Raw genomic sequence first — 27,850 nt, forward strand, 5'->3', positions numbered from 1 at the left:
GTGTGTGTTTCTTCAAACTATTCATTAGATTTGTGCAGCTCCTTTATAAGGATTATATATACTGTTCAATAAGCCAGCTAAACTCTTAAGTCAGCACTAAATACTGTTGGATGTTAAGCCAGGCTCTCAACTTGATGCTGTGCATTCACACGCTTTGATCGGGTAAGTTGAGAATCCTGTTGAAGGAAGCCTGCTGCCTTTTATATTATTGAAACAAGTTTTGTTGTATGTCTAATTTATTAGCTCTGTGTACCTTAAACCTTGTGCTGGGGGAACATCTTGACCCTTCCTGATTACTGGAGTTCAACAACAACAACTTGTACTTGTATAGCGCCTTTAACGTAGTAAAATGCCCCAAGGTGCTTCACAGGAGCATTATCAAACAAAATTTGACACTGAGCCACATAAGGAGATATTGGACAGATGACCAAAAGCTTGGTCAAAGAGGTAGGTTTTAAAGAGCGGCTTAAAGTAGGAAAGCGAGGCGGAGAGGTTTAGGGAGGAAATTCTAGAGCTTAGGGCCTTGGCAGCTGACGGCACGGTCACCAATGGTGGAGCAATTGAAATCGGGGATGTTCCAAGAGGCCAGAATTAGAGCGCAGATATCTTGGGGGGGATTGTGGGGCTGTAGGCGATTAGCGATGGGGAGGGGCGAGGCCATGGAGGGATTTGTAAACCAGGATGAGAATTTTAAAATCGAGATCTTGTTTAACCAGAAACCAGTGTAGGTCAGTGAGTGACCGGGACCTGGTGCAAGTTAGAACATGGGCAGCATTTTGTACAGGAGTGTGAGCTGCAAGAGCTCCTGTGCCAAATAAGGCACAATTTCATTGTCCATTTACTGAAGAGGCCTAGCTCCTGTGATTTATTATTTTTAGGTGCATTATTGTGCGTTTAGGGAGACTACTCATAGTTGTTTGTGACTCCATTTTTTGGAACCTGACCACTTGCTAAAAGTAACATGTAAGCCCTTGAGAGTGGATTCCCCCAGTAAGCCTTAAAAGGTTAAAAGTTTCCACCTATTTGCTATAAATGGATTTGAAAGGTATTCGCTGGGAACCAGCTTCTAATTTAACACTTTTTCTTATTTTGGAGTCCGGTATTATGATCACTCTCCATGTAGAAATCTGTTTATTCACAAGTGAACTTGAGCATTGGTTCAGCAATGGGTCTAACACTGAAGCCCTCGGTTCCATAACAGACCAGGTCCCCACGGGAAATGGTCAAAATACTTCGTGCCCTGTGAAGAATGTCATAGATGAGTCATCCAGGCCAGTGACCAGACCAACAAAGTAACTTGAGGCACCACTTATGTTAATTATGTTCACTGATCTATCTGGATAGTCTGTGAAGAACCCATTTGAATACAAAAGTTTCTCCTTGAGCTCAAATGTACTTCTGAAACAAAAGTACGTCAGTATTTGATCAGTTTCTGAATCGTGCTTGTGATAGAACCTTTATGGGGATTAGTGATTTTAGCCTGCAGTTTTACTGATGGAATGAATCAGAAAGCATTAAAGATTCAATTAACCCATGCTGAACTGTAACAAATAGAGAGATGGAAAGAACTTGCATTTCGATCGTACCTTTCATGACCTCAGGATTTCCCCAAAGTGTTTCACAACCATTAAAGTATAGTCACCGTTGTAACGAAGGAAACTTTGTAAGAATTCCGTACTTTGTACTTCTAAAGAACATTGGTGACACTTTTAATAAACTGGTAATAGCCGAGCAGTGCAAAGCACCAACACTATCGGAACTAAACTTAATCAGAAAAGTGGTAAAATACTTTTGAACTTACAAAATACTTGTGTTGCAGTGATAGACAGCCAAGTGTCTTGGGCTATTAGTAAAAAAAACAGTACTAGAAAAATTAATGGGACTAAAAGTCGACAAATCCCAAGGACCGGATGACCTCCATCCTAGGGTTTTGAAAGAGGTGGCCATTGGAATAGTGGATGCATTGGTTGTCATCATCCAAAATTCTACAGATTCTGCAACGGTTCCTGCAGATTGGAGGATAGCAAATGTAACCCCGCTATTTTAAGAAAGGAGGGAGAGAGAAAACGGGGAACTACAGACCCGTTCGCCTCACGTCAGTAGTTGGGAAAATGCTGGAATCTATTATAAAGGATGCAATAACTGGGCACTGAGAAACTAATAGTAAGATTGGGCAGAGTCGACATTGATTTATGAAAGGGAAATCCTCTTTGACAAACCTATTGGAGTTCTTTGAGGATGTAACTAGTGGAGTAGACAAAGGGGAACCGGTAGATGTGGTGTATCTGGATTTTCAGAAGGCCTTCGATAAGGTCCCACACAAGAGGTTGGTGAACAAAATTGGGGGTAATATACTAGCATGGATTGAGAATGGGTTAACAGACAGAAAACAAAGAGTAGGGATAAACGGGTCTTTTTCAGAATGGCAGGCTGTGACTAGTGGGGTATCGCAAGACTCTGTGCTTGGTCCCCAGCTATTCACAATCTATATCAATGATTTGGATGAGGGGACTAAATGTAACATTTCCAAATTTGCTGCTGATACAAAGCTAGGTGGCCATGTCAGTTGTGAAGAGGCTTCAAGGGGATCTTGACTGGGTGAGAACATGGCAGATGGAATATAATGTGGATAAATGTGAAGTTACCACTTTGGTAGAAAAAAACAAAGGCAGAGTATTTCCTAAATGGTGAAAGATTGGCGGATGCAGATGCTCAAAGGGACCTTGGTGTCCTTATACATGAGTCACTGAAAGTGAATGTGCAGCAAGTCATTAGGAAGGCAAATGGTATGCTGGCCTTCATTACAAGAGGATTGGAGTACAGGAATAAAGAAGTCTTACTCCAATTACATAGTGCCTTGGTGAGACCACACCTGGACTACTGTGTACAATTTTGGTCTCCTTACTTAAGGAAGGATATACTTGCCACAGAGGGCGTGCAATGAAGGTTCACGAGATTGATTCCTGGGATGGTGGGACTGTCGTATGAGAAGAGATTGAGTAAACTAGGCCTGTATTCTCTTGAATTCAGAAGAATGAGAGGGGATCTCATTGAAGCATACAAAATTATTACAGGGCTTGATAGGGTGGATGCTGGGAGAATGTTTCCCTTAGCTGGGGAGTCGAGAACCAGGGGCCACAGCCTCAAGATAAAGGGTAGGCCATTCAGGACTGATGAGAAGAAATTTCTTCAGAGGGTGGTGAATCTTTGGAATTCTCGACCCCAGAGGGCTGTGGAGGCTCAGCCATTGGGTATGTTCAAAACAGGTCGATAGATTTCTGACTAGTAAGGGCATCAAGGGATATGGCGATAGGGCTGGTGAATGGAGTTGAGGCAGATGATCAGCCATGATCATATTGAATGGAGGAGCAGGCTCGAAGGGCCAAATGGCCTGCTCCTGCTTCTATTTCTTATGTTCTTATCCAAGGTTCCTTCTTTGTTCTGCCACTGTTTACATTTCTCGAGACATTGACTCCCTGCTGGGGTGTGCTTACATGGTTTGCAGGCACCCTCCAGTTGCTCAAGCAAGTGGCCGTTCTTGTGTGAACCAGAAGGTGAGCCGTATAAGCCCTCATTTGATGGTCACATGGGCAGTGCCAGCACTGGTTGCTGGATAGCGATGTGGAGCATGATTTTCCCCTATCTAGCCCATGGGTACTGAAGGCATCAGTGCCACTAACACCACCCAAGCTGAGGTCAGCTAGCTCAGCACAAACTGGGCATCAAACCTGGGATCTTCCTGAAATATATGGCGCAGCTATTCATTGTCTTAACCAGCTAAACCATTGAGTAAGCAAGATTCCTACTTTTAAACTGTAATATCCCATAAATGCCCTAAAATCTCCTGGACAAATGCAGATATTCAATTTTCACCACTCCCTAAAAACTAAGGCTCCAAAATGTAAATAATGCCCCAGCATCTATCAGAATTTGAGCCATCTAATGGCTGGTGAAGCCATCCCTATGCATCGTTTAAAACTAGTTTTCATAATATATTGAATACATCCAGCTCTGTCAGCAATGTATTGGTCCGTTAAACACTACGCAGATACACCATCCTTTTTATTTGTGGAGGTTGAGCCCCCGAAGCAGCTCCAACATGCAGGCTCCTACCCTTCTACACCTCAGTCTTTCCAATGTTACTTGATGGTAACAATCTGGTACACTGGACAGATTTGGATTGAGTTCAGCAATATCAAATAGAGAAGCACACCCTTCTGCACAAGCCTGCAAAATTTTATTCAAGCTCTTGAACAAATGCACAAAGAATCTCCTTATCTGAAAATGCAAATCATCTAATGGACTTTCTGGATTTGTTTGTTGAGATTTGATTATAAAAAAATTAGCTTACTTAAAGTAAATTATTGTTAATCATTAAGGAAATTCTGATTGAAGTTATATGCAATTTTTCCCAGCATCATACCTTTGTCCCCTGTATCAAAACAACTTCTGTAATGTCAGAAAATATTGGCAACACAAGACTGATTCATTAACCAAGTGTTTCTCGATTTTAATCATACCATTGGACCTGATGCAGAAAAGATGCTCATCCTAAACTATGCAATGACTGCAAACGAGGTTTTTCTGCTTAGTTGAGACTGGAACAAGTGGTGATTGTTCAGCTTTTGATGTGTTTTTAATAACACAAAGCATATCCAAACAGCAGTTTCCACCAGATCAGTGTAACATTTTCCAACAAAAAAATCCAGTTCAAACAGGTGAGAAAACCATTTAGAAAAAGTAGTGAAGGGATTTGAGAACTCCTAACGCACATCAATGCAACCATTTTGGAAGAGTACTGTATCTTGTGGAAACTTTATTTTCTAAAATTAAAATTTTGCTGCTTTTCACCTCTATCCCTGCAGTCCGTAGCCCCTATAATGGTGGTACTTTCATGTGTGCACATTGTCATGGTGAGGTGTCCCTACTGGATTTGTTTTCCCTTGCAAGATGCTTCAGCTAATTGTCTAGCCAAAGAGAAAGGGCATTTGATTCAAAACTGCTGCATTCTGAATAGAAGTTCACAGATCTACTGTTAGAGCTAAGAACTGTGTCGTTCGATTAATTTCTCATTTTAAATGCAATCATTGCGTTAGAAATAACAGGATCTTTGTGATTTTTCTCTTTTTCCCCTCCCTCCATGTTACCTACATCCACATGGATGTTCCAACCTCGCAACACCATCAGCCCTAAGGTTTAGTTGACCGGCCAAGGAGGTCCACTTTGCTTTGGGGTAGAACCATCTTGAATTAGTTTTTTTTCTTAGTGTGCAACTAATTGGAAAAATGAGTGATGGTTGCACTGGATTGAAGAAGGGGCATTGTGCCACACTGTAATTGGGTGCAAGGTCATGACTTGCAGGTAAGGTCATGATTTTAGATGTATTATTGGGAGGTAGCAGTTAGGGGGCCAAGCCTTCCTGTAGAACGTGGGGGGGGGGGGGGAATGCATTTAAGTCGCCAGGGCCTGGTCGTGTTGCTAGTAGTTGGGCAAGAGAAGCATCAGTGGAGCCTGGGAGAATGCCGTCTGCCTGTTGAGTGGCATTGTTGCAAAGTAGGAGGAAGAGAAAAATAAAATGTCTTAAACTCCCCATTTGAATCTTTCAGTCTGGCTTTTCCCCTTCATGCAGCATTGGAACAGCAAAAGTTACAATTGACATCTTCTGTGGCAGTGAGCAGTGCATTATCCCTTCTGCACCTCAGTCTTTCTGCAGCGTTTGATATCGTCAACCATCCTATTTGCATCTAATCCCACCTCTCCATTGTCCAGCTTCCTTTGACTGCCCTTGCATGATTCCATTGCTACCTAGCTGAACACTGCAGTACCAGCAATGGCTTCTCTTCACTCCCCTGCATCAATACCTCAGAGGTAACCTAAGAATCTATCCTTGATCCCTCCTCATCCTTTAGTGACACCAGTTAAAGGTACAGGGTCAGCTTTCATCGGTACAACGATGATACCACCTCTAGCTCTCCACCACAACACTTGATCCTTGACGTCAGACTGCACATCATATATCAAATCTTGGATTAGTCACCACTTCCTCCCACTTAACACTAGGAAGGCCAAAGCTATCATCATTGCCCCTGCCACAAATTCTGCTCCCTTGCCACTGATTTCATCCCCTTCCCTGGCCACACTCGGGCTGAGCCAAACAATTCATAATCTTGTTGTCCTATTTGACCCCAAGTTGAGCTGTAACCTCTTCCCCGCCCCCCCCCCCCCCCCCCCCCCCATCCTATCTATTACCAAGACCACTTGGCAACGTTGCCCAACAAGGCTTCTCCACCACAAACTCTTATTTATGACTGTCACCTTCAGATTATAACACTTGCCTTGCTGACGATCACCTTCCTTGTGCCTACTTGAAGTGCATTGGGATATTTCTTCATGGTAAAGGCCCAAATAAATGGTGGTGGTTGTTCAGAATAGCAAGAAAGGAATCTCTTGACGATGTGTACCATTAAGGAAAGAGGAAATTGAAGAATTACATTTCAAATGCAGTAGCGAATTAATGGGATAAAGGCCATCTTACTGTGCTGAAGTAAACAAATTAAAATGTTATACAATATGCATGTAAAGAAGTATCTGTAAATCCGTGTTCAAGCTGCATTTATTATAGGTGTGCAATTTTAGGTTGGAAAGATTTACATATACTTCACACAATTAAGAACATTTTTTAACAGCACATAGGACAAGATGTTAATTGTAGCTGTTGCTCTTTTTGCTGGTACCATGTAATTAGCACTTCGGTTACTTTCCACTCCTAAACTTTTCAGTTCAAAATTCAATAGAAATGTTATGTATATTGTAATGTCTAATGCACGTAGTAATTATCCTTTATCATACAAATAGGCAAGTCCTTAATTGAAGTTCTTTCCAGCAATGCTGAGGCATCAACAGTACTCCACCCATCCCATGCACTTATACTAGCTGCACAAAGTGATTGGTATCCACTTAAGGAACAGCAGAAACTTGAAGTTCACACCTAAATGCTTTGAGAAACCCAGTGTCTGGAAAGGATGTAGAAAATGGTGAGATTAATATTGTTGAGGTTAACAACAATTTTCTTAACCCAACTATCTTGTGTCCTTCTCTGGATGTTGATGACTCATGATTGGGTACAGTTACCGACATAGCAGAAGCTATATGTGAGTCTGCATATTGTACCTTGCTGACTATGGAGAGGATATCCCCAACGAACCTGATCCCAACATCCACAGTCAATATTCCAAAGGCGCTGTGTAGCCCTTCGCTGTAAACCATAGGTTTTCAAATTGGGATGCTTGTATTAACTTACTTGCTGATGCAATATGTTAAAACGCACTTTCTGCAATTATAGCACGGTTCTCCTTTACGTAGCTGTCATTACTTTTCAGGTTAAAATGGAGGCTCCCCAAATCTTTGAAGTAAAAATCAAGCTAAGTATTTTTAATGCCATCGTATGTAACAATATTTGAATTGAGTCGGCCACAGAAAAATTTGCAAAAGACTATAGGTTTCATGTCATCTGCTTGAATGTAAACTTCACTTTCTCTTCCGTTGCCACACTTCCTCTTTGAAACAGACATGCAGGCACCTTGTCGCTCTAGACTTCTGCATTTGATTTCAGTGGATAGGAAGTTCACTTGACTGGTGTTGCTACTTCCTGCCCCTTGGGTGGATCACTTCTAATATAAGGCATCTTGTTGATCATGAAATTTTATCAATAGACTGTTGAGGCTCTTTAATTATTTTGTGGCTGTTGCTTCTGATTTTATGAAGATTAATACATCTTTATCACATTCAGAGTATTTCACCAAGTTTTCTTCCATATAATCCCGAGTTTTATTTCTTCCTCCTAATGATATTGATTTAAGCTGGGGTATAATTCTTCATTTGTCAACCGCACCCCTCCGCCACCCCCAACATCTCACCCAAGCGGTTTTTCTTCCCTCGAGTCTATTAGATCCATGATTCTTTAAATAGGATGTTTCCCCAAGAACTACACGGATGCTGTAACTGAACAATCAACAGGCATTTACGGGAGTAGTCTCCAGACTGAAGTACAGAAGCCTGCTCCGGCTTTATATACAGGTGTGGTCACTGCCGGTACTACAGTATACAGGAGCTGTAAAACAGTTTTCTCTCAAAGGTACATACACAATTCCTCCCCTTTTAGATTAACAGTACCATAACATTCAGTTAACAATTAACATTTTAAACATGCAACATTAACTGAAAATAGTCCATTTATAGATTCGGTCTTTGGGGCGGCTTCCTGATCCTTTCGGGATAGCGCCTTTCCTGAGGTTCTTGTTCTTGGTGCGGAGGCGATTCTGGCCCCTTTTTCGTCGGTTAGTTCATCGGTTTCCACTGCTACTGGTTCGGAGGTAGATGCTACTGGTATGTCTGGTTCATCCCCAGGTACTCGAGACATGGGGTTGACTCGTTCCTGTGACGCTAAGATCTGATTAACGTGGCGTCTCGCAATGTTCTCCCCGACATCCATTGTGTACATTAATGGCCCCTGCCTTGTGCATATCGTTCCGGGTTGCCATTTCTCTGGTCGGTAGTCACGGGCCAAGACTGGTTGTCCTACATTGAAGCTCCTTGTCGGCTTCTCATTGATGTGCTGGAATTGTTTATCCTCAACATTTCTTCGCACATTGGGTCTGAGCAAATCCAGACGAGATCTCAACCTTCGGTTAAAGAACATCATGGCCGGGGTCTGGTTGGTAACTGCATGTGTCGCATTTCTGTAGGCTAATAGGAAATTGTCCACCTTATGCTGTAGTGGAATTTCATCGTCGCACATGGCCTTTATCGCCTTTTTAAAGGTTTGTACGAACCTTTCAGCCAATCCATTTGTGGCTGGATGATACGGGGCGGATGTGTAATGCCTTACCCCATTCCTTCTCATAAATTTTCGAAACTCTTCAGACACAAACTGTGGTCCATTATCAGAGCAAATCTGCTCTGGCAAGCCGTTCCTGGCAAATATGGTCCGTAGGACTGCAATCGTTTTCTCTGTAGTGGTTGAGGACATTTTTATCACCTCCAGCCATTTCGAGTGAGCATCCACTGCTATTAAGAACATTGAGTCCATGAGTGGACCAGCAAAATCAATATGCACCAGTTGCCATGGAGAGGAGGGCCACTCCCATGGGTGTAGAGGGGCATGTGGTGGTGCATTTTGGACCCTCTGGCATCCTGAGCAGCTCTTGGTTAGGTCCTCGATTTGTTGATCGATCCCCGGCCACCACACAAGCCCTAGCAAGGCTTTTCATTTTCACCCCTCCCAGATGACCTTCATGAAGCTCATTTAGCACTCTCTCCCTTAACTTGGGTGGAATCACCACTCGGGATCCACACATCACTGTCCCCTGGCATACTGACAGCTGTTCTCTTCTGGATGAGAATGCTGGCAACAGTGAGTCGCCATGTGTTGGCCATCCCCTCACAGTCAAATCATATACCCGAGACAGTGTCGGATCATTGCGGGTCTCCTTCTCTATATCCGCATTCGTTACTGGCAATCGTTCAATTATTGACGAATAAAATATCTCTATAGGGTCCACTGCTGGTGCTTCCTCCACAGTAGGCTGTGGCAGGTGTGATAGCCCATCAGCGTTTCCATGCTGTTTCGTGCCTTTATATTCTATTTCATATTGATTCGCCCCTAGAAACAGGGACCATCTTTGTAACCGTTGCGCAGTCATCACTGGAACACCCTTCTTAGGATTAAAGATGGAGACAAGTGGTTGGTGGTCAGTCAGCAAGGTGAACTTCTGCCCATGCCGATAGTGGTTGAATTTTTTTACTCCCCATACTCGGCTGAGCGCCTCCCTGTCAATCTGGGCGTAGTTGTGCTCGGCTGAGGTTCGTGACCGAAACGCAAAGGCTACTGGCCTCCAACCCATCTGGGAATTTGTGCGACAGCACCGCTCCAATACCATAGGGTGATGCATCGCATGCCAAACGAATTGGTAGTGCTGGGTTGAAATGGGCCAACACCTCTCTTGATGTGATCAATTCTTTACACTTCTGGAAAGCTCGTCTACGTTTGTCATTCCACTTCCATGGTACCCCTGTATGCAGTAGGGTGTTCAGTGGGTGTAATACCGTGGACAAATTTGGTAAGAACTTATGGTTGTAGTTTACCAGCCCGAGGAACGACCTCAGTTGTGACACATTTTCCGGTGCTGGAGCCTTGACTACTGCCTCAATCTTTTCAGGGGACTTATGTAACCCCTCTTCATCGATGACGTGGCCACAATACGAGACCTGCTTCTGGAAAAACTCGCACTTGTGCCGATTAGCTCGTAGCCCATATTCCTTTAATCTGGTGAGCACCTTCTCCAAGTTGCGAGGTGATCACTGTCATTTTCGCCCGTGACCAGGATGTCGTCCAAATAACACTGGGTCCCTGGAATCCCTTGCAGGACTTGATCCATCGCCCTTTGCCAAATAGCCAGAGCTGATGCTACCCCGAACACCAGCCGGTTGTATTGATAGAGACCTTTGAGTGTTGATCGTGAGCTATTGTTTCGAGGCTTCTTCTACCTCCCTTTGCCAGTACGCCTGGGCTAGATCAATTTTGGTCAAGCGTTTACCTCCAGATAGCGAGGCGCAAATATCCTCAATTCGCGGAAGCGGATATTGTGCTGTGTGAAGGACAAGGTTCACTGTCACCTTAAAATCCCCACAGATGCGGACCAACTTTGGTTCCCCAGGCATATTACTCAACGACCTCTTCATTACAGGAACGATGGTTGGAGCCCACTCGCTCCAGTCTACTTTGGACAGTACTCCTGAACGTTCCAACCCTTCCAGCTCTGCTTCGACGGCTGGTCTGATCGCATAAGGCACTGGTCTGGCCTGCAGAAACTTTGGGCTTGCATTTTCCTCTATTTTAATCGTTGCTGTTATGCCTTTTAGTGTTCAGAGTCCCTCCTGGAACACTTCTTTTGCGTCAGTTAGCATTTTTGACAGTCGTCCAGGTGTGACGTCGTCATCCTTTTTGGCCTCAACCTTCAGTGCCTGTATGGAATGCCAATCTAATTGTATCTTCCGGATCCATTCACGTCCTAGCAGTGGTGGTCCTCCGTCTGGCAATACATATAAGTACATTTTAGGTATTTCCTGGCCTTTGTATATCACTTTCACCCTTATTTTTCCTTTGGGGTAGACTTTTTGCCCCGTGTACGCCTTCAAGACAATCTCTGTAGCTTTCAAGGGTATATGTGAAAATAGCCGCTTGTAGTCCCTTTGGTTTATGACTGTTGGGCTGATCCTGTGTCCAATTCCATTTTCACTTGGACTCCGTCTATCTTGAGTGTAACCCAGATAGTCTGGTGATCCTCTATTTTGGTTACCTTATGTAGTTTCAGACAACCCAGCTCCTTGCTTCCGGAGTGTGTGTCTCCTTTCTGTTCGTCTGAACGACTGTCCATCACCTTGTGTACCTTTTTTGTACTTCTCCTGTGGAGATTTCTTGCTGTTGGTTTTCTTCCCAGACCTGTAGACTCTTGCTATGTGTCCTGCTTTTCCACACTGTCTGCACACTTGGTCCTTGAACCAACAATCCTTCTGGTCGTGTGTTGTTCTGCCGCAGTGATAACACTTCCCTGTTCCATAGGACATTTCATTGGTGCCATGTTCTTGCGGTCTCCGTTGTATCTCTGCAGCGTCCCTTGCGGCTGCTTCGTGTGATACTGCCATACTGAAAGCCTTGTCCAGCGTAAGATCCTTTTCTGATAGAAGCCGTTTCTGGGTTCCTTCACTTTGAAGCCCACACACAAACTTGTCCCTTAACGTATCTGCTAGTCCCACTCCAAACTGGTAGTGTTTTGATAGCTTGTGCAGTTCCGTTAAGTACTCAGCATTGCTTTCGTCTGTGTTGGTTCCTTTTATGGAACTTAAATCTTTCTGCTATCAGCAGCGGTGTGGGGTTTAAGTGGTCCTGTAGGATTTCTACTATGCTTTTGAAATTCTTATTCACATGCTTCTCTGGGGTTATTAAGTTTCGCAGTAACCCATAAGTTTTTGCACCCATGGAATGTAACAACCAGTGCTTTCCTAGCATCTGGCACTTCATTCGCCCTGCAGTACACCTCAATACGTTCCACATATGTCGCCCAATCTTCGACTTCATTGTCGAACGTAGAGATACTGCCACTCTTCGGCATCCCTGGGTGTGATTTAACTGTCAAAAATGGCATCTCCCGCGCTTTCCCTTCTCCGCTGGCACAAAATGGCGTCTCCCGTGCTTTCCTTCTTCTCCGCTCAATGGCGTCTCCCGCACTCTCCCTTCTCCCCGCGGACACTGTTCAGCCCTTGAGCCCTGGCTGTGCTCTGCGCGTTTTTTTTTTTTTCCTGTGCGCCTTTCCTGTTTCCGCCGCTCGGTCCTGAACCTGGCTGTTGCTTTACCTTCTCTCTCCGTTTTGTTTTTCCTCGACGCCGCTCGGTTTTCAACCCCCGGCTGCGCCCTGTGCGCTTCACCCTCTATCTTACCCCGTCGACGCTGCTCGGCTTTTTCTCTGCCGTCGGTTGGCTCCAGCCGCCGCTGTCCGGGAAGGGTCTGCGCTGTACCTGTCGTCCGTCTGTTGCTGATCGTCGTGGCTGGGGAACCAGGCCCAGCTCTCCACAGCCTCCCCTGCGATGTTCACTCTCTGCCGGACGACTGGGCGGTTGCTCGTGGTCGACACCCGTGTTTCTGGCCTCGACTTTCTTCCACCGCCCTCCCGGAGCGAATCCTCGAAGGGAAATGCAGAGTTGCAGGTAGATTCGAATCGACACTCGTCGCCATTGTTAGATCCGTGATTCTTTTAAATAAGATGTTTCCCCAAGAACTACACGGATGCTGTAACTTAATCAACAGGCATTTACTGGAGTAGTCTCGAGACTGAAGTACAGAAGCCTGCTCCGGCTTTATATACAGGTGTGGTCACTGCCGGTACTACAGTATACAGGAGCTGCAAAACAGTTCTCTCTTAAAGGTACATACACAAGAGTCTAGACTGCACAGTCAGGCCACTTGATCTTGTGGGACATCACAACTGAGCCCCATCTTGTCTTTGTCACTGTAGAGTGACCAGGAGGAGGAACAATGGCCAATTTCTTTCTTTCCTAATCCAGCAGCACTGAAGCCAATTGTTGAACACTCTGCACCACCCTGGTTGAACCTGAGGGACCAAATTTGGGACCTCCCTGGTATGTATGGTGCAGTTCCATACTGGATAGCACATTTACCCAACGAGCCATTGTGGGAACTCCAGTGCGTGTTCTTATATGGTCAGTGTATTCATAATCTGACAAATCAAACTGTGTAATATGACATAAATAGAACTTGTGGTGCATGTTCCCCTCCTCGTACGTTCTGTTTCTACCACAAATAAAAGTTTAAATGAGTTCGGTTAGTTTCACGTTTTCCTTTTTTTTGCAGTTACATTTTTGCAACATTGGGCAGTTCTGCTGTACGGTGTCCTGAGGAGGCTGGAGTGATGCTGATTGAAGCAGTTACTGTGACATCTACACTAGACTGGGCACCAAATAATAAATTCATAAAAGGGAACTGCATTCCTCCAGGGACTGCTTGGTTGGGTATATATTTCTAGATTACTTTTTTGTTTTAAGATTGCTTCCATTGAGTGAGTTTGCATTAATAGTGTTCGTAATTAGATGTTGGAGACAAAACACCAACCGAAATTTAAAAAAAAATCAATGCTGAAGAATTCTATTAAATCAAGTTGGAAAAAAAACACCATTAGTTGTGAGGAAGCAAATACATTTATATCTTTAGAAAAACAAAAAGTGCTACGAGGAATTGGTTCATTTTTATTAGCAGATGATTCCTCCAGATATTCCAGTGAAGTCTCTGATTAAATTCATCCTACCCAATGATATTTTGGGGATTTTAATCTTGGATTTTGCAAACAATAATTAAAAAATGTTTTTTGCTGTTTGTGATGGAATATTTAAGCACATATTTACGGCAAAAAGAGATCATGCATGGGTGTCCTTGTACATGAATCACAAAGTTAACATGCAAGTACAGCAAGCAATTAGGAAAGCAAATGGTATGTTCGCCTTTATTACAAGGGGGTTGGAGTATAAGAGTAAGGAAGTCTTGCTGCAATTACAAGGGCTTTGATGAGACCACACATGTGTATAGTTTTGGTCTCCTTATCTAAGGAGGGGGCCTTAGAGGGGGTGCAACGAATATTCACTGGATTGATTCCTGGGATGAGGGGGCTATCCTATGAGGAGAAATTGAGCAGAATGGGCCTATATTCTCGAGTTCAGAAGAATGAGGTGTGATCTCATTGAAAAGTATAAAATTCTTAGAGGGCTTGACAGGATAGATGCTGTTTCCCCTGGTTGGATTGTCTAGAACTAGGGAGCATAGTTTCAGGATAAGGGGTGGGCCATTTAGGACTGAGATGAGAAGAAATTTCTTCACTGAGGGTTGAGTGTCTTTGGAATTCTCTGCCCCAGAGGACTCTGGATGCTGAGTCATTCAATATGTTCAAGACTGAGATTCAATAGATTTTTGGGCCACGAAGGGAATGGGGATAGGGCGGCAAAGTAGAATTGAGGTTGAAGATCAGCCATGATCTTACTGACTGGCGGAGCAGGCTCGATGGGTCTACCCCTGCTCTTATCTTAGTTCTTATGCAGCATTAACGACCGTTCCAGGAGGAAATTGCTGTCACTGCCAAAGACGCTTCCCCCTTTTCTGCATCCTCTCGTCTTAGTATTTTTTAAAATTCCAGAATAATCCTTCAGTGAAGGGCTGTACCATAGAGCCTAATAGACCAATGTTTTGTTCAGCAAGGAAATCCACTAACGTGATTCTTTTAGTACTATTATTTTTTCCTCGATTGGAACTTCTTTTGGTGTTGACCCTTTATATGGCTTATGAATGTGTTCTCTAATGAATTTTGTAAATATGGCAAGTTTCACTGGAAACTGCACGCTAAGATCCTTTGTCAGTCTAGAGACCAATTCAATAGCAACCCAAACACAGCTAGAAAAGCCTACTGCTTGATGTCAGCAGATTGCCTCTATTGCACAGGAGCTTTTTGAGACAAATACAGAACACTCACCACCCCACACTTGTAATTTTTTCCGCTCTACTAAAGATGCTGACCCACATTGAGATACAGTTCCACTGGTGCCAGCAGCCTTGTGTGAGCCGAAGAAGTGAGTGTCAGCAGGCCAGTTCAGGACGGCATCACACCCAAGCCTGATGCCCATACATGCACTTTCCAGCAAGAACACTGGCTGATCCATGGCCTCACCCCTCCCTATCTCTCTAACCTCCTCCAGCTCTACAACCTCCTCCAGCTCTACAACCCTCCAAGAACTCTGCGCTCCTCCAACTCTGGCCTCTTGTGCATCCCCCACTTCCTTCAGCCCACCATTGGCGTCCGTGCCTTCAGCTGTTGAGGGCCTAAGCCCTGGAATTTCCTAAACCCCTCCGCCTTGCTACTCTCCTTTTTAAGATGCTCCGTACAACCTATCTCTCTGCGCAAGCTTCTGATCAACCTCTCCTATTGTCTCCTCCTTTGGCTCAGTGTCAATTTTTTGCTGCAGCTGCAACAGATGGTTATTTTACCTAATGTGTCACTGGAGGAAGGCAACAGAAGGCTTACATCTAGCTGGGGCTAAAATTGATGGATGGGGTGGGATCAAAGTGCATATTTGGCCGACCTGGCACAACCATGACTTCGTCCTTCAATGCCATTTGCGTCAGACCCAAAACAGCAACGTGATCACACTCTGGAATTTAAAAGTTGAGTTAAAATTATTTACAGTTTTGGCCAAGTTCTGACATACAAAATTGGCCAACCTCAATGACACCTTCTGCCCCCACCCTCTTACTGGCTCTGCCACTGTTATTTAAGGATGTATAATGGTCGACTGGCTTGATACTGAATTTAAGCACAAGGAGTCATATTTATACATTAGCGACGAAAGAAAAGAGGAATTGCAGCAGGTACATTTTTTACTAAAAGGGTGGTGAGTATGTGGAACAGATTGCTGGGTGGGACAAGAAAAAACTTTAATGAGTTTCAAGAAGGAACTAGACAGGTTCTTGTTAACAAATGGGATTCGGGGTTATTACATAAGCACCAAGGAGATACTGTCGATAGGTGGACTAGATGGACTGAAGGCCTCCAGTCTGAAACTGTAACTATGCATACATATTTCACACGCACAGTACTATTCCTCACAACAATATTTTAAAAATCCACATGAAGGGAGGAATGTGAGCTTTTAGGATCACCTGTTACATGAGCTCTGACACCTTATTTAGTTTCCTTGTATTTTACATGCCTTTACATTTAACCTTTAAAAATAGCCTTTTCCATTCCGTCTTTTAACTTTGTATATTCCAAATTTGAGGCGTAGTGCGAGCACTCGTAGCGAGGGTTGTTGCGCACATACTGTAGAAATTCTGGAGCTCCTGGCGAAATGACGTTGTCTGCCAGTAGAACAGTGCCCTTTCTAAGCAGATCGCACTCCTGCAGGTGAGGGAAAAATTCAGAATTGTCAACGAATGCAGAATTGAGAATAAAGAAATATTATGGGCATTTACAGGTGCAGCACTGCCAGATCAATGAAATAAAATGCCCATTAGTAGAACTCACTTCTCTGCCAGGGCCACCATTGTCAGTTGAACGGATGTGCCATTGTGTTATGAACTTCTACATATTAGGGAATACAGGAAACTCTTTTTATATGGGACCGGCGTGGTTCCGGTTTATCAAAAATTCTGGATTACAGAGGTATAGTTCAAAGGTAAGAGAGCTCCGTACACAGCAACAAATCCAGGCTTCCCTGTTGCTTAGCAACAGGTGCAGGAACTCCGGCCACAGGCCAAGCGTCCCTGTTGCTTAGCAACAAGTGTAGGAGCCCCAGTTACAGGAACGGCCACTAATATGAAGTAAAACTTACCTGAACCTACTCCTGAATTTTGCCAGTTAACAGAGATTTCCGGTTATTTAGGTGCCAGTAAATCGAGAGTTTCCTGTTCTATAGAAATCACACCCAAAAATTCTGGAAATGCATAGCAGTGATTGGTGTCTGGCCAGTTCTGCAAAGGAGTCATGCCTGAAGTGCTGATTAGTTTCTTTCTTCCCTTATCCTCTCTTGAAGGCATTAACTCCTCATTGGTGTACAATTCCACAAACACTCCAAAACCTCACCCAAGTGATCATTATTCATGTCTGCGTCTTGTTGGTGTGTAGGGAAGCTATTTGATTGCAGGGGACGTCATGTCCTGGCCAATATTTATCCCTCAATCAACATCACTAAAACAGGTTATCTTTTCATGATCACATTGCTGTTTGTGGGACCTTGCTATGCACAAATTGTCTGCCACGTTTCCAACACTGAAAAAGTACTTTATTGGCTGTAAAACGTGTTTGGGCATTCCGAGGAATTGAAAGACGCTATATAAATGCAAAACTTTTTCTTTCTTTCTTTCTTTCTTTCCATAGCCACCCTCACCCAAAGTGTGTGTGTGTGTGTGTATCTTTGTCTATCTGTCGCTCTCTTCTCCGCCCCACCACCAGGAATCAATCAGTAATGGGTCAGGAACCCTGACTGGATCTCTCTTTCTCCTCCACCCCACCCCCTGCATAGCTCTGCTCCCTGGATACACTCAGAGCAAATTTCTAATGGTGATTAATTTGTTGTGCTTTTTTCATGTCCATCTTCTACTTTTTATGTTTCCTTTTTCATCTCCACTATAAAGGGACAGAGTATTTCTTTTTACACAATCACCAAGTTTCATTGTAATGAAAATTTCCCCAGAACAGAAACTGTATACATGCTTTCACGGCAGAATCAAAGAATTTTACAGCTCAAAAAGGGGCCATTTGGCTCATCACAGCAGCGATGGCTCTCAAAAGAGCTAGCCACTTAATCCCATTCCTCTGTTCTTTCCCAATACCCTTTTTAATTTTTTCTTTTTCAAATAGTTATTCACTCCCCTTTATTAAAACTATCAATTGGATTCTGTTTCCACCACTGGTTCTGGTAGGACATTCCATATTCTAACAACCCTCTGCATAAAAATAATTCTCAGTCACTTCCTTTGTTCTTTTGATAAATTTATGCCCATAATTTGGCAACTCGCCATCCATGGGAGTTTTTTTTTCCAATTTAATTTATCAAAACCTTTCAAAATTTTGAACGCTTCTATTAGATCATCTCTAAACTCTTAGTTCTAATGTAGTTAAAAACAATTGCTCAAACAGCTGTGATGTGTACTTTGGTACCTTTCTATTAATTTTTTATACTAAGAGCTCGGCTCTGATTTCTCCTCTTAGGCAGTTCCTTGGAACCGATGACTTGCTTCCACATTAAAAATCAGCTCACAGGTGACTGAGTCCAATGCGGGACCTACAGTCTCTGTCACAGGTGGGGCAGATGGTAGTTGAAGGGGCGGGTGGGTGGGGTGCTTGGGTTGATTTGCGCTGCCTGCGCTTGGCTTCCGCTTGCTCCCAGCGAAGAGACTCGAGGTGTTCGGCGCCTTCCCGGATGCTTCTCCTCCACTTTGTGCGGTCTTGGGCCAGGGATTCCCAGGTGTCGGTGGGGATGTTGCACTTTTTCAAGGAGGCTTTGAGGGTGTTCTTGAAGCGTTTCCTCTGCCCACTTGGGGCTCTCTTGCTGTGCCGGAGCTCCGAGTCGAGCACTTGTTTTGGGAGTCTCGTATCGGGCATGCAGATAATGTGACCCGTCCATCGGAGCTGATTGAGCGTGGTCAAATCTTCGATGCTGGGGATGTTGGCCTGAGCAAGAACACTGACGTTGGTGCCCCTATCCTGCCAATGGATTTGCAGGATCTTGCGGAGGCAGTGTTGGTGGTACCTCTCCAGTGCTTTGAGGTGCCTGCTGTACATGGTCCATGTCTCTGAGGCATACAGCAGGGCAGGTATCACTGCTGCCCTGTAGACCATGAGCTTAGTGCCGGGTTTGAGGTCCTGGTCTTCAAACACACTTCCTCAGGCGACCAAAGGCTGCACTGGCACACTGAAGGCGGTGTTGGACTTCGTCGTTGACGTCTGCCCTTGTTGACAGTAAGCTCCCGAGGTATGGAAAGTGGTCCATGTTGTCCAAGGCCTTGTCGTGGATTTTGATAATCGGGGGGCAGCACTGTGTGGCGGGGGCAGGTTAGTGGAGGACCTTTGTCTTACGGATGTTTAGTGTAAGGCCCATGCTCTCGTATGCTTCGGTGAAGGTGTTTACGATGGTTTGGAGTTCGACCTCCGAGTGAGTGCAGACGCAAGCATCATCTGCATACTGTAATTCGACGACAGAGGATGGGACGACCTTGGATCGGGACTGGAGGCGACGGAGGTTGAACAGTTTCTCGTTTGTTCTGTAAATTAGCTCCACTCCAGTGGGAAGCTTACTGAGGGTGAGATGGAGCATTGCAGCAAGGAAGATTGAGAAGAGCGTTGGTGCAATGACACAGCCTTGCTTGACCCCGGTTCGTACGTGAATTGGGTCTGTGGTGGAACCGTTGTTCAGGATCACGGCTTGCATGTCGTCGTGAAGCAGGCGGAGGATGGTGACAAACTTTTGAGGGCAGCCGAATTTGAGGACACTCCATAATCCCTCATGGTTGACCGCGTCGAAGGCCTTTGTGAGATCAAAGAAGGCCCTGTACAGTGGTTGGTGCTGTTCCCTGCATTTCTCTTGTAATTGACGTGCGGTGAAGATCATGTCCATTGTGCCTCTTAGTGGGCGGAATCCACATTGCGACTCTGGGAGGAGCTCTTCGGCCACTGGGAGAAGGCGATTGAGGAGGATTCTTGCGATGACTTTCTGATTTCTACTTGGTTACCGTTAGCAATAAAAACACCGACATCTGCAGTGTAAGAATGTTATGTTTTACATTATTCTAATACAGAACAGCTAATGTAGACAACAGAAAATGCTGGAAAAACTCAGCAGGTCAGGCAACATCCGTGGAGAGAAATTTGAGTTGACGTTTCGGGTTTGACCCTTCTTCAAAACTGGAGAGAAAAGGAACTGGATCGAAGGCAGGGCTGCGATCGGACAAAAGAATAAAAGAACCAAAAGAAGTAAAAGAGATTAGAAGCTAGACGAGATGGTAATAGGCTGGGATTAGGTGTAAAGTGTACTGGCAGGGCAAAAGATAGCTGCCAGGTGTGAGAGAGAAACAAAAGGAAAGAGGGGGGGGAGGAAAGGAGTGGAAAAATATAAGTAAAAATGAAATAGGGGCCGAGGTTATGATCTGAAATTGTTGAACTCGATATTGAGACCGGAAGGCTGCAGAGTGCCTAATCGGAAGATGAGGTGCTGTTCCTCGAGTTTACGTTGAGTTTCCGTGGAACAGTACAAGAGGCCAAGGACGGTGAGGTCCGAGTGGGAATGGAGCGGTGAATTGTACTGTTCCACGGAAGCTCAACGTAAACTCGAGGAACAGCACCTCATCTTCCGATTAGGCACTCTGCAGCCTTCCGGTCTCAATATCGAGTTCAACAATTTCAGATCATAACCTCGGCCCCTATTTCATTTTTACTTATATTTTTCCACTCCTTTCCTCCCCCACCCCCCCCTTTCCTTTTGTTTCTCTCACACCTGGCAGCTATCTTTTGTCCTGCCAGTACACTTTACACCTAATCCCAGCCTATTACCATCTCGTCTAGCTTCTAATCTCTCTTACTACTTTTGGTTCTTTTATTCTTTTGTCCGATCGCAGCCCTGCCTTCGATCTAGTTCCTTTTCTCTCCAGTTTTGAAGAAGGGTCAAACCCGAAACGTCAACTCAAATTTCTCTCCACGGATGTTGCCTGACCACATGAGTTTTTCCAGCATTTTCTGTTGTTATTTCGGATTTCCAACATCTGCAGTATTTTGCTATCAGCTAATGTAGACAATTGGTTTAAACTATGCGCTCGCAAATGGTATCTTTTTTCCCCTCAATGACACTGACAACATTGGAGAAGGGTGAATTTCAGGGCTGAAGACATTGCACATAGATTATTAAATAAATAAACTAGTTGGCATTAATGATATAAAAGGGTTGTTAGGTTAAAAAAACACAGGCTTATCAAAGCATAGGGAAGTGTAAAAGAAGGAAATTGCTACAGTATAGATAAAGGAATAGGTTCCTTTTACAGAGATTGCAAGAGATAAGGCATCAAAGTTTGTATAACAAAGGCTATCATATATAAAGAGCAAAGATAGAAAGCGAAGATGTGACAGGACATAAAGACCCGCATAATTGTCTAGCAATCTGTTCAATGATCTATGGGTCATAAAACACCCAGTGAAGATGAATCCAGCAAGAACTAGACAATGAAAAAAAAAAGGTATAAAAAGAGATGCAAAGTTTCACTCAGTTGGAACTTTGACCACCTTCAAGATGAGGTAGCGTGATCAGGCTTGGATAAATAACGCTCACGATTCCTGCTAAAGTCTCTACACGTACGTTTTAGGGTACATGTTCTCTGTATGAAGTTTTAAGATGAATGTTTTGAAACAATAAATTGAGTTAATTGTCAGACATATTACTGTTGCTAGCTTTTTGAATCCGTTAAAAGAATAAGGAAGGAATTATCAAACATATAGATGACACCGACCGCTTACTAGTAAAAAGGGCTTATTTCCATGGCTGAATTTAATTCTAACTCAGCAAGGATAAGGCTGCGAGCAAGTTACTCGGTCAGTGTCCATTTTCTTTCGTGTTATCTCCTCATTCACTCTGGAAGGCATTAAGGCCTGCTGGGGTATGGTTATATTTGGCCTCGCTTACGGAATTAACTCAGCCCAACACAATGCTAGACATTTTTCATAAAGGTATGCTGGGAGGATAAATAATAGATGGATAAATATGTGTATCTGTCCTTATTAATTTGAAACCTGAGGTTGGATTAAAGTTTTAATTCCTTCTCGAGTGTATCTCTCATTACTACAACAATTTTCATTTATATAGCGACCTCGAATTTGCTGCCAAAACAACGGTGAGTTTAATGGCGCTCGGCGTTATAAATATATGAACCATTCAGCAACTTGTGGCGAGGAAGAGATACCCCATGAATTGCGAATCGCCATAAGTTGCTGGCCGATGCGCCGCTCCATCGGTAGCTTTCTGAAAACGGCATCTCGCCCTTAACCTCCCCATGAGTTTCATGAAATTGCTGCATTTGCACATTAATGGCCTGTTAAACTCACTACAGAATGTTAAGGCTAGAAATTAATAGCCTAAATACCTTTTTAACAATGATAACTGTTAATGACTGCCAATCAACCTCTCTGGCCCAGAAAGTGAACAATTAAAAGTGTGACGTCTCATGCCTTCAGGTAGTGAATTTTTGTTGGAGATTTTAAAAATATAATTTTTAACTCCATTTTTTTTCTTTTTTCTCTCTCTCTCTCTCTCTCAATCCAATCTTTCTTTCCCCCTTTTTATTCTTTCTGTACCTGATTTGACATTGAATTCACCCACTCCAATTCACCCTCCTTCTGTTTATTTCTCAATCCTTAAATTTCATTGGTTAAGGAGCTACACGGTTGGTCCCGCCGTTCACTCAGGTCCCAGATTCCCTGTTGCCCTCGTCGTACCATTATCAGCTTGCACTTCCAACAATTTACAAAGGCTGAAAGGAGAAGGAGAAAGTCAAACTAACCGGGCACGCCCTGCTCCTGCAAATTCTGGCCCAGCATCTTTAACATAGTAAAAAAAAAAAAGTCCCAAGATGCTTCACAGGAGCGTTGCCAGACAAAATTTGTTCTCCAAGTTCTTGGAAGGTTGGACGACTGGAGGAGGTTACAAAGATATACTGCCTGCTTCTATTGTCTATCTTGGCATACTTATTATACCAGTCTATCCAGACTTCAGATGACAAGATTCCACTTGACTTCTATGCTGCATGGTACAACAGAAGTGAAGCTGCTGGAGAGCAATGCAGGAAGAACAGATGTTGGTGTTAATTCAGCAGACTGAAGATCAAACATGGGGATTTCCTGGGCAGCAGTCTTTCAGCATCCGAGACATTTGGGAGGCCATGAATAAATCTTATTACAGACTGCTTATGGTGACATCCCACCACCTTACAGTGCTGATCAAGATAATTATAAACCTTGTTAATGCTCAAAATATTTAACTTTATTAAGTGTGATTTTAAATTAAATAACTGCTGAATCTTATTTAGCGGTGTGTCTGTTTTTGCCCGTACTATTGCTGCTATGAAATTTGAGCCCAGGATTAAGTGTGATACATCCGAACTCTCTTCATGAGGTGGGTGTTAGAGGAAGTAGCACAGCAGGTGATAATTGCTTAATGTCAGAGAATCTGCAGCTGTTACTTGCCACCTTAGTGGGAGGCTGAGCTGATGTACACTGGGTAGGGCAGAATATTTCTAAAGTGAAGAAATAAGAGGTCCAGTGTCTATTTTTCATTGTTCTTATTCAAATTCCACCAACAGAAAATGGTTTTGATTGGAATAGAATATACGAGATTGCCTTGAAACCTCAAAACAGAATCTGAGAGAATCCTGAGAGAACTGGTATATTGACAGGGATATCTGTATAAACTGAGTAAAGCTAGGTAAAATTAATCTCTCTAAATAGAAGTGGGATTGGAGGTGTTGGGTATTTTACTGAACAATAAATTACCATGTGTAAAGTCATATAACAGCCATGGGCTCTCACCTACTGATGGAATCTGATCAATGTTTTTGGAACTGGTTTATACTAAAAAGCAATAAAAGAATAGTCCGTTTCAATTAAGTCACCACCTGGTAAGTGAGTTCTGTATTTCTGTTGAGTAAAAGTCATTCTGACTTTTCCATCTCTCTTCAATCTGTAACCCTGTTGTGTTCAGAAGTGTTAACAAAGCATTTCCCTTGTAAACTCCTGTTAATGAAAGATGTTGCAAGCAAGACAGGTCTTATAAGCTCATAATTTAGAAATGAGAAATTCATTCCTGGGCTGTGAGACACTTCTCTCAAGTGGATTAAGTATGTATCTCGCTGAGATGATTTTTGTTTGTACAGAGTAAAAGCGAATTTATTTTTAATAAGTACAAGCAGATATTGTGAGGTTGCTCACCATGAGTTGGAAGATGTGCTATTTTATGATGAGAGGAACGTCACCACATGTCATGTACACTGTCTCATAATAGAGTTGCTCTTTCCTCAGATAATGAAGCAGTCCATGCCCGCATGCAACAAGACCTGGATGACGTTCAGGCTTGGGCTGATAAACGGCAGGTAACATTCATGCCACCCAAGTGCCAGGCAATGACTATCTCCAACAAGCGAGAGTATAACTGTAGTGTATGTAACTGTTCTACCTTTAAGAGAACTATTGTATGTAACCGTCCACCTTTAAGAGAACTATTTTAGGTGTGGCACTACTTTATCCTGGCTGCTGTATACTGTAATACCGACGGTGACCACACCGGTATATAAGTGCTGTGGCAGAAATTATTGGGCAGATTCGCCCTGACCTTCGAATAGTAAAGTCCTGTTTAAGTTACTCTTGTAGTTTGTGTATTACTTGGCTACACAACCCACAGACTTTACAATAACCACGACCTCTTGACATTCAACGGCATTACCAACACCAAATCCCCCACCATCAACATCCTGGGGGTGACCTTTGACCAAAAACTTAACTGGACCAGCCACACACATACTCTGGCAACAGGAGCAGGTCAGAGGTTAGATATTCTGCGGCAAGTGTCTCACCGCCTTTCCACCACCTACAAGGCACAAGTAAGGAGTGTGATGGAATACTCTCCACTTGCCTGGATGAGTGCAGTTCCAACAACACTCAAGAAGCTCAACACCATCCAGGATGAAGCAGCCCACTTGATTGGTACTCCATCCACTACCTTAAACATTCACTCCCTCCACCACCGGCACACCGTGGCTGCAGTGTGTACCATCTACAAGATGCACTGCAACAACTTGCCAAGGCTTCTTCGGCAGCACCTCCCAAACCCGCGACCTCTTCCAACTAGAAGGACAAGGGCAGCAGGCGCATGGGAACACCACCACCTCCAAGTTCCCCTCCAAGTCACACACCATCCTAACTTGGAAATATATCGGCCGTTCCTTCATCGTCGCTGGGTCAAAATCCTGGAACTCCCTACCTAACAGCACTGTGGGAGTACCTTCACCACACGGACTGCTGCGGTTCAAGAAGGTGACCCACCACCACCTTCTCGAGGGCAATTAGGAATGGGCAATCAATGCTGGCTTTGCCAGCGACGCCCACATTCCATAAAAACGAATTAAAAAATTGAAAAAATAATGTAGCATTACACATGGCCACAAATAAACGAACTGTTCCAGTAGCCCATACTCTGGTCCTGCCCATGTGTTCTGGACTGCTTCCAGCACTGACCCCGCCCCCCTCCCCCCCCCCATCTCTCTCTGCTTTCGATCCCCAGCTCCCTTTCCATGAACCTACCTTCTTCCCTCGGTGTTCCCAGATGATGATTTGCATTTATAAAGCGCCTTTAACGTAGTAAAAATGTCCCAAGGTGCTTCACAGGAGTAGTTCTGACAAAAATTGACACCGAGCCACAAAGAAATATTAGGACAGGTCAAAGAGGTAGGTTTTAAGGAGTAACTTAGAGGAGAGAGAGGCGGAGAACTTTAGGGATGGTATTCCAGAGCTTCGGGCCTAGGCAGCTGAAGGCACGGCAGCCAACAGTGGAGCGATTAAAATTGGGGTTGCGCAACAGGCCAAAATTGGAGGAGCGCAGAGATCTTGGTTGGGGTGGGGCGGCTGTTTGTAGGACTGGAAGAGGTTGCAGAGATAGGGAGGGAAGAGGCCACGGAGGGATTTTAACATCACAAGCGTCCAAGGAGACCTTAAAGGAGCAGATGCTAAGCCATCTCTTCCTAGTGAGGCATCCAAGCTTTTGTCTTTATGGGCTACATTGGTGTATACCATAGAGCCTTGGGCCACATTTCAAGTTTAAATCACTGTTCCTGTTAATTTGCCTATATCTCAAGTTGCTGGTAGCAGCAGATCTTGGTATTCTGATTGAGGATTTATTCATCTATGAGACAGTGGTGCTAAAAACAGCCCTTTCCATAATATCCTGCTCCACAAAATACAAGCAGGACAATCATACAAGTGGGGTTCCCTCATGCTGTAGGTCAGACAAGCCTGTCCTACTGTGCTCGCTGACTTTTTTAAATTCATTTATGGGATGTATGAGTCGATGGCAAGACCAGCATTTATTGCCCATCCCTAATTGCCCTCGAGAAGGTGGTGGTGAACCGCCGCCTTGAACCGCTGCAGTCCGTGTGGTGAAGGTACTCCCAGTGCTATTGGGGAGGGAGTTCCAGGATTTTGACCCAGCGACGATGAAGGATTGGCGATATACTTCCAAGTCAGGATGGTATGGAACTTGGAGGGGAACTTGGAGGTGGTGGTGTTCCCATGTGCCTGCTGCCCTTGTCCTTCTAGGTGGTAGAGGTCGCAGGTTTGGGAGATGCTGCCGAAGAAGCCTTGGCGAGTTGCTGCAGTGCATCTTGTAGATGATACACACTGCAGCCACAGTCCGCCAGTGGTGGAGGGAGTGAATGCTTAAGGTGGTGGATGGGGTGCCAATCAAGCGGGCTGCTTTGTCCTGGATGGTGTCGAACTTCTTGAGTATTGTTGGAGTTTCACTCATTCAGGCAAATGGAGAGTATTCCATTACACTCCTTACTTGTGCCTTTTATAGATGGTGGAAAGGCTTTGGGGAGTCAGGAGGTGAGACGCTCGCCGCAGAATACCTAGCCTCTGACCTGCTCTTGTTGCCACAGTATTTATGTGGCTGGTCCAGTTAAGTTTCTGGTCAATGGTGACCCCCAGGATGTTGATGGTGGGGGATTTAGCGATAGTAATGCTGTTGAATGTCAAGGGGCGGTGGTTAAAAGGTAATTGCAACTACAGTTGTCAAGTAGAAGAGGAAAGAAAAATATCCCAGTAGCTGATGGGAAAAATGCAGACGAGGGTCTCAGCAAGTTGGGAATAACTCGACATGGTCATGCCAGGCTGAGGACGAGTCCCACTGGGGTCAGGATGCTCCCTGCAGCAGCCGAAACAGACACAACTCTGGATGGATTGGGTCTGTTTGGGCTGTTGTGGGGAGCATGCAGAACAGGTCAATTCATTGGGACTGCAGCAAAGATGGAGGGGGCAGGGGCTCGCTTTAACTGAAATAGACCGCAGCCAAGTAGGACAAGCCATAGCATTCGCAGGCAAAAAAAAATCAACACAGTCAAACCTAATAAGTGAAGCTCCAGTCCAAGTTCTCCAAATTGAACCGCACGCTCCCAACACAGGATTTTGACTCATGAGAAAATGATTTCCAGGGATCAACACTGCTGTGAACTCAGTACGGATAAATATTTCATTTAGAATTGATTAATTTTTCATGGGTTTCCTATAAATATTACTTTTACTTGTAAGTTTTTAGGTGTGGAGAAAAATGAAAGGTTACGACTCAAAGCTGTTTCACAATTTCTGGAGTGATTTAATGTATGGAATTGGTAGCTTTCAACAAAACGTGATCAGTTTTCTGCTGGTTGATGCTCAACAACAGATTCAAAACGGCTTGATTTTTATTTGTTTACATTTAGTCAATCGAATATTTGGTAGTTTAACAGATAAATGCTTATTACATAGAATGTACAGCACACAAACGGGCCATTCAACCCAACTGGTCCATGCCCGTGTTTATTTCTTTAAATTTGTTTATGGGATGTGGGCATCGCTGGCAAGGCCAGCATTTATTGCCCATCCCTAATTGCCCTTGAGAAGGTGGTGGTGAGCTGCCGCCTTGAACTGCTGAAGTCCGTGTGATGAAGGTACTC

The 27,850-nt window shown here is 44.1% G+C and overlaps 1 protein-coding gene across 7 annotated transcripts in view; it reads right to left on the minus strand.

The window, feature by feature from the left end:
- Positions 1-6,595: 6,595 nt before the first annotated feature.
- The window catches only part of LOC147103553 (catechol O-methyltransferase-like), a 73,625-nt gene continuing 52,370 nt past the window's right edge, over positions 6,596-27,850 (minus strand). For all 7 annotated transcript variants that reach the window (XM_086011991.1, XM_086011989.1, XM_086011992.1 and 4 more), the window contains one exon: positions 6,596-16,511. In XM_086011991.1, the coding sequence (XP_085868117.1) occupies positions 16,332-16,511 (180 nt within the window). In that variant the 3' untranslated portion in view covers positions 6,596-16,331. The remainder of the gene's footprint in view (positions 16,512-27,850) is intronic.

This window comes from Somniosus microcephalus, chromosome 19, assembly GCF_052327205.1.
Source record: "Somniosus microcephalus isolate GS21.2 chromosome 19, FLI_Smic_1.0, whole genome shotgun sequence".
NCBI lineage: Eukaryota > Metazoa > Chordata > Chondrichthyes > Squaliformes > Somniosidae > Somniosus > Somniosus microcephalus.